Below are 8103 nucleotides of genomic sequence, written 5' to 3' on the forward strand. Positions count from 1 at the left end.
AATCGGGGGGGCGGGACACCAGCAGTTAGTGTAATGGCTATGTCGCTGGACTCCCACATAGTTGACTGCGGTTCGCATCCTGGACCCGGTGGCTTAAAACTCACGCTGGGCGCGTGTGCGTATGTGCTCAAAATCCCGAGAGGAGAATGGAGGAGAAGGGATTGCGGCGTGGCCATCCCCCCTGGGGGTGATTTCTCACTTTCTGTCTCTCTGTCTGGCGAGCGCATGCGCCCTATAGCGAAAACCTCTAAAAATATATATATGTATCTGGGGGATGGGTCCAGTAGGTGGCATGGTGGTTAAGGGCACTGGACTCTCACATGGCTGACCGCAGTTCAAGTCCCAGACCTGGTGGCTTGCTTTATCACTTTCTCTCTCTCTCTCTCTCTCTCTCTCTCTCTCTCTCTCTTTCTCACTCAGTAGCTCTGTCCCTCTCTGGTCAAATTAAAATAAAATAAATGAATAAATAAATGAAGTTAAAATAAAATAATTTTAAAAAAAGATCTGAGGGAAACTTCTACTTGTTTTAAAGATGCTAACTTAATCAAAGTAATTTCTCTTATTCTATTTTAGATATTTGGAATTCTGTTCACATTGGTTCAAGGAAAGCTCACATCAGACTATAGTCCTAAGGAAGGGAACATTTTCCTCTGTGTTTGGATGTTCGTAGGCCTCATTTTAACAGGTAAATTAAGGCATTTGTCTGGCAAAAGTACTCTTTTGGTATTGTCTTTATACTTAATTTTCATGTATATTGCTCCTTAATGAGTTGACAGAACACAAGGGGAAAAGATAAGGTACAAAGCAGGACATTATTTGTTTTCTTTTAGGGTATGAATCTATTAATTCTTTTTGTAAACACTTACTCTACACAGAAACAAAGCTATTGTAAGAAGAGGAGAAAAGTCTGGAGTTGGGCAGACCCAGCCTTAGCTTCTGATCTGCTGCTCACTAACTGTGTGGCTTTTAGACAAGTTCCTCAACCTCTCCAATCCTCCTTCCCTCGTTATCGTAGTAGGATAGTAAAAGCCTATGTTTACAGTAACGCTGAGGATTAGCTGAAGTGGCTCGTGAAAAGCTCCTAGTGTCATGTTGTCACCTGGGATGTGCCTGATGTGTTAGCTATTATTATTCTGTGGAAGTGGTGGTGAGAAGTCAAGTGAGGCCCAGCTGTGGTAGCACACGGTGGACACTGCTCCTTGGCAGGTGGAGGCCACATGGGGGACCCAGGTTCCATCCCCGGCCCACCCTAAAAAGCCAAGCATGGTGGCACACACCTGTAACCCCCCATTACTTAACTGACCGCAAACGTATATATTCGTTCCTACTTTCACGCTCTTCTTGAGCTGCCTGTCCTGTTAACTATCGCTTTAACCGTGGTGACATGCCTGTCTCTAACCCTGACCTCTGCCCCATTTCAGACCACTGTGTTCTGTCACATAGCTCTCACCTGACCCGAATGACCTGTGGGTGTTTTATGCTCAGCCTGTCCAGAACTGAACCTCTCATCTTCCCACTATACTTGTTTCTCTTGTCTTTTCAATTTCAATAATTAGTATTACCAGTTCTTCTTGTTGCCCAAGTGAGAAGTCTCTAGTCATCTAATTTTTTCCTTTTCTCTCCCCAAGCAGGCAATATTTTTCATATCCTGTTAAATTTCTGAATCTTATTGGTTCTATTCTAAATTATCTCTGAAACCTGTCCCTATGTGAGGAAGTCTTTAAAAGTTCATGGAAAATGTGTATTATGACAAAAAGCATGAATGTCAAAATGTTCTGCAGCATGAACTTTTCCTACGAACTTTTCTTTGAGAGATTTTTTTGCTATAGAGCATGTGTGCTCACCACAGAGAGACAGAAGGTGAGAAATTGCCCCCCTACGGGGATGGCCATGCCACAGTCTCTTCTCCTCTTGGGATTTTGGGCATGTATGCATACATGCCTGACTGGGTCCAAAACTCAAACTGCAGTGGACCATGTGGGTGTCCAGCAATGTAGCAATTACACCATCTGCTGGTCCCCTATGAACTTTTTGACGTCCCCTCTTACCACCATTCTTCACGCCTCAGACACTTACCATGTCTCAGGATTAAAACCACTTAAGGGGGCCAGTGTTGGGGTGCTGGATTCCCATATGGTCAACCACAGTTCAAATCCCAGAGCTGGTGCCTCGCTTTGTTGTTTTCTCTCTCCGGCGAACACACATGCTCTATAGGAAACATAGATACATACATAAATAAATAGGTTGAACAAATAAATAAATAAAACAAAATTAAAGCCAAAAAATACCACTAGGATTTTTCGTCTCTGGCCTTGTTGTGGATTGTCATCCTCCATGCTGCTGTTAGACTGAGTTACCTAAATGTAGGTCTGAGAGCACCTCTGTCCTTCCTAGGTGCAATGTACACTCTTCCCGTGGTGTACACGACACCTGCCTACTCAGCCCCAGCTCCTGCCCTCGGACATGATGCCCCAGTGATCACCTTGCCTCCAGGACCAAGGATAGGCTATGCCCTCTTATCTCCCGTTCTTTGTACCAACTGTCTTCTCCCTAGAATGCCTTCCTTTCACTTCTTGTCAGTTTGACGAGTTCCTGCTCATTTCTCAAAGTTCAGGTCAGGTTCATTCCTCTGGCAAGCATTCCTGATGTTCTTGAGCTGCCAGGCATTTTCCCCCACGTCCCCACTACCCTGTTTATACCCGTGTTATTGCTGTCACCGCTAGTGTTATACTTTACACGTCAGCATTTTCCTCGATTGGAGAGTCCTTAAGGGAAAGGAACTGGGCTTTCTATTTTAGAACCTTTGGTTCCCAGCGTCCTGTATATGTTCACTAATGAATGACTTGCTAATTAAGTTAGTAATTTAGAGAGGTATGATTATTTTTTTCAGGCTACAAACAGTTATGGTAACTCCATTGATATTTCTCTGTTTCAGCATTAATCAAGGCTGATCTGAAAAGACACAACATAAATATAGGAATTAAAAATATTGACATTAAAGCTGTAAGTAATGAATATTTTATTACTTTACTTTTATGAGTAGTATACATAGAAAGTGTGAAACTGATCTTACCAAGTCAGCGATTTTTTCCCCTAAGTCAACTGCTGATCTGTTAAAACTGCATGTGCCAGATGTCAAAAGTTGCGTCTTCTTTTCACAGGTGCCAGTTGAGAGTCCCACGGATCAAGAACCAAAAACTATGTTGTCCAAGCAGTCAGAATCAACAATTTGAGGTGAAAGCAAAAGTGAATGCGCTGCGATAACTGGAATACAACATGGTGACCCTTGGAGAGAGAGATGAGCAGTAAGACCGGGTTTGTCAGAGTGAGAAATGGATACTTGAAAATTATTACACAAGCTCTAAATGCACAATTATTCTGCTTAACTGTTATTTTTATATATTTTTTTATTTTTGTATTGCCAGAAGGCACATGTGCTCACCAAAAAGAGAATGCACACCCTACCCCACGTGAGGGCTGGTCACACTGGAATCCTTTTCCTCCGTTTCTTCATCCTGTCAGGTTTTGGGGCACACATTCACATGTGCCTGGCATGTTTGTTAGGCTACCTGGCCTGAGATTTGAACCACGGTCAGCCCTGTGGTATTCACCTTCCTATGCACTGTGCTTAACTACTGTGCTATGGGGTCAACTAGTTAATTGTTGAGGAATATTTTCCTTAAAATGCTTTTGTTTACATCATGTTAACACTACTGTTTATCTAATTAGCATCCCATTTTTAGTTTTCCTTTGTGTCTGAAAGTAACCTGCTGCACATTTATTTTTCAAAAGTCGTAGTTTTTTTCTTTTATAGAAAATGGAAGCGTAAGTGACTTTCTAAAATGATAATATGGAGTCCAGTCACCCACGAGACATATATCCAGCAAGACCAAATGTACAGTATATTCTCAGTCAGCGGCCTTTCCTCGGTGCTGACCTGCCCAAGCCACTTTGGTATGAACACAGTATTAATACTATACCAACATGATGCTCCTAATCCACCCAACGGCAATACTGGGATCAGACTTCCAGATGACCTCTGAGATGTTTCCCATTTCTTGTATCCTTGTTACAAAGTACTCAGTAAAGACACCACCAACGGACGGACGCTGTTCTGTGTACGGATTTTACAGATGACTTTGGTCTTCGAATGATGTTCTAATTTAGCCAGGCTCGTTGTCTTGGCTTCCTTTCTGCGCTGCCTTCCTGTCGTTGATCAATGCTAACACTATATTTTTTCACTCCAACTTGACCTAGAGTAGTTTTGTACTCATTTTTTTACTCTCTTCTTTTTTCGATATGTAGCTTTTGAATTGGAAATTTTCATCATATATGTTATTGGCTATTTTGTGATGTCTTATATCACATCCTATATTTTTGCCTTGAAGATTCCTGAAATCAGGAAATCTATAACTTCAGATAGCCTAGGTGTCCCCATTTCCTGGAGACCTCTTGAAATGCTAACCATTCTAATTCTACAATACCATTTTTATGGCCATTCTCCTCTGAGGAATACTGTGCCCTTGTATGTGATCCATCAGTGTGCTGGGGTGGGAGGTGGATTCATTTCTTCACTGTGGGGTGTGTGTGGGCACCACGCTGTTGGAACCGTCTGCTCTTTTACATACTCAGGGTAAGGAGAATAGGACCAAATGTATTCCCACAGTGCCTACCACTGTGTTTTGTTTACAGTGACAATTTAAATGTTGATGTCCTGACTCTCTAAGCTTGTAACGAGTATCTTTACAGTAATGACATTTACATTCTCTCCATGTACACAAAAATAGCCAATCAGGGAAGAAATACTCTGAAGTAGCCCAGCTGTGGTGGTGCACACGGCTAAGATGCTTGTGCTCTGAAGACTGGAATTACATAGGGCCTGGGTTGGATTCCCGGTCCAACCTAAGGGCAGCCTGGTGGCATATACCAGTACTCCCAGTGACTAAGGGAGACTGAGGCAGGCGGATCCTGAACTCGAGGCTGCCCTGGGCAACATAGTGAGACCTTGTCTGAAGAAAGAGCCAGGTGTGGTGGTGTGCTTCAGCAGTCCCAGCTGTGAGGCCGAGGCAAAAGGCTCATGTCATGGTAAGACCCTGTTTAAAAAAAAACCTTGAAGTGAATATCAATTTTGATTTAGATTGCAATGATCACATTTTCTTTCTTTTTTTGAGAGATTTTTGCTATAGGACATGTGCACTCACTGGAGAGACACAGAGAGACAGAGAGCAAGAAATCACCCTCTAAAGGGGATGGCCACACCGCAGTCCCTTCTCTTCTATTCTCTTCTTGGGATTTTGAACACACATGCACATGTGCCTGGCATGAGTTTTAATCCACTGGGTCTAGGACTCAAACTGTGGTCAACTGCGTGGGAGTGTGGCGACGTAACCATTATGCCATCTGCTGGTCTCCAAAATTATCACACTTTCTGCAACAGAATGACTCTAAATTCTGTAGAGCATGACCCTGGAGAATATGTTACCAAAAGAACTTAGCTAAGAATCAAGAACCCTGTGTCTGTGTTTAGAATGTGCTACTGTCTGTCCCTGTAACTTGGGACAAGTCATTTAACCTCTCTGGCAGCATTTTCCTCATCCATAAAATAAATGTATTCAGTTTGAGCTCAAAGGTCTTTTAAAATTAAACATAATTTATTATGAAATAGATCATATCATTGTACCACAGACGTTTAAATCTAGTTACAGAGAAAAATTTCCTGGACAATTGGAGAAACAACTAACCATGGTTGTCATTGGGAAAGCCATGATGCAGTTTTGCATAGAAAAACAAAAAAATACATCATGACTTCCCCAGTGACCTAATACTGTGTGGACACAAAGGACTTTCAAATCTCTTTTTAGCTTTTTTCAATCAGTTAGTGGTAGCTCCAGCAGAAAATATCCAATCATTAGCTTCCTTTGATGTTTACATCATAGGTATAAATGGACAAAAATATAGTTCAAGTCCCTCCTAAATCATTGTTTTTATTTTTAAGTTGTCAGTGTTGTTTAAAATAATCATGGACTTGTTGAATTCCTGAGATTTTGTATCAATTAAAGATAGACGTGAAATACTGTATTTCTGAAAAGCATATACATGTATGTCATATGTATTTTTCCTTGTAGATTAGAAAAGGGTCAACTAATGATGTGACTAAAGGAAAATGAATTGATCAGTTTTCTGTATTTTGGATGAAAGTTGTCTATAATATGTCAAACAAGAATGTCATGTAACTATGTCCTATCTTTAAAAAATGGTGTAGGAAATCATAATCTGTATAAATTTTAATCAAATAATTTTAGGAAAGAAACATTTTCAAAAGTTGCATTTATAAATGTCACCATTACAGCTTTTGTCTTTTGGGAATGTTGAAGAAATGTCTTTAAAAATATGTTGATATGTAAAAATGTGTTTATATGCAGTAGCTGAAAGAATGTGTGTGTCATTATTCATGTTCTAATTTTTGCTTTTTTACTATTTATCTGTTATCCTTGTTTTCAGTATTTCAGATTTAAAATAAATTTATTTTCTTAATGTTATTTTGTATGGCTTTTTTTTTTTTTCTTTTTTTTTTTTTTTTTATTTGGAGTGGATATGGGCCATTTAGGGGTGATCCACAGGCAAGGCATCACAAGGGACTCTGGGCAGGCTTCCTGATGGACTCTGTGAATTGGTTAGTGGGTCTGTGGCCTCTCATCTTTGCTTCCAGCCTTTCTCAACATTCAACCATGATGTCCTTGCATCCTCACATAGTACTAGAAGTCCTAACAAAAACAAGTAGGCAAGACAAAGAAGTCAAAAGTATCTAAACTATAAAAGAAGACATTTCTGCGTTTGCACATAATCTAATATATGGAAGGCGCTAGATTCTACTTTTAGACATGACAAATTCAGTGAAGTTGCTGGATACAAAATCAACATTTAAAACTTAATTATATTTCTACACACTAATGAACTATCTGGAATAAAGCATTAAGAGGTCCAATAGGGCAGTGGGGCACAGATAGCATCTCCTTTGAGGAGGTGGGAAGTTGCAGGTCAGGATTAGTTCCTGGACCAACTTGAATACTCCAGGTATGGTTGTGTGCACCTATAATCCTAGATAATTGGGAGGCTGGGGCAGGAGGACCACAGTATTGTTAAGACCTTGTTGAAAAAATACCTTTCTGTCAACCCGAACCCCATAGAAGGAAAAATAAAATTAAGAATACACTTCCATTTACCTTACATTAACAAGAAAAAAAAATATTTAGGAAAAAGTTTAAATGAGGAGGTAAAAACTGTAAAATATTGATGAAAGAAATTAAAGAAGAGGATCAGCCAGTGGCGTGGTGAAGGCAGCTGGATCCCATATGGCTGACTTTATGGTTTGAGTTCCAGACTGGCAGCTTGAAGAACAAACAGGATATGCGTGCATGCAGGCCCAAAATCCCAAGAGGAGAATGGAAGAGAAGGGATTGCAATATGGCCAGCCCTCCAAGGGGGTGCTTTCTCACTTTCTCTCTCTCTTTCTCTCCCCAGCAAGCACACATACCCTATGGTAAAACTGAAAAGGAAAAAAAAAATTAAGATATAAATAAATGGAAATATAGCTCATGTTCATGGGTCAGAAGAGTCAGTATTATCAAAATGTCCATACTACCCAAAGCCATCTACAGATTCAATACGCTCCTTATCAAAATTCCAGTGGCAGAGCCAGCAGGTGGCGTGGTGGCTAAGGATGCTGGATACCCATATGGCCGACTGTGGTTCTAGTCCCAGACCTGGTGGCTTGCTTTCCCCCTCTCCCTTTCTCTGTCTCTCTGTCTCTCTCATCAGATTAAATCATAATAAGTGGAATTAAGATAAATAAATAATTCTTTTAAAAAAAAATTCCAGTGGCATTTTCCACAGAAATAGAAAAAAAAAAATTCTTAAAATGTATATGGAGCCATAAGAGACCCTGAATAGCTAAAGCTATTTTGAGAAAGAGCAAAGCTGGAGGTATCATACTTCCTGATTTTTGTAGACACGACACCTTAGGCCTTTGCCTAATCCTGTCATGTGTACCCATCTGCACTTTCCCCTTCGTTTCTATTTATTTAAGTCCATGATGGTAACTGT

General features: G+C 40.5%; 1 protein-coding gene across 1 annotated transcript in view; it reads left to right on the top strand.

Moving 5' to 3' along the window:
* FLVCR1 (FLVCR choline and heme transporter 1) overlaps window positions 1–5099 on the top strand; it is a gene marked incomplete in the record, with an annotated part of 31447 nt that extends 26348 nt beyond the window's left edge. The window contains 3 exon segments of the mRNA XM_014582212.2: window positions 574–685; window positions 2936–3003; window positions 3162–5099. Coding sequence (XP_014437698.1) covers window positions 574–685; window positions 2936–3003; window positions 3162–3233 — 252 coding nt within the window.
* Window positions 5100–8103: the final 3004 nt, after the last annotated feature.

The sequence above is a fragment of the Tupaia chinensis genome, unplaced genomic scaffold (assembly GCF_000334495.1).
Source record: "Tupaia chinensis unplaced genomic scaffold, TupChi_1.0 Scaffold142846_1, whole genome shotgun sequence".
Taxonomy (NCBI): Eukaryota; Metazoa; Chordata; class Mammalia; order Scandentia; family Tupaiidae; genus Tupaia; species Tupaia belangeri.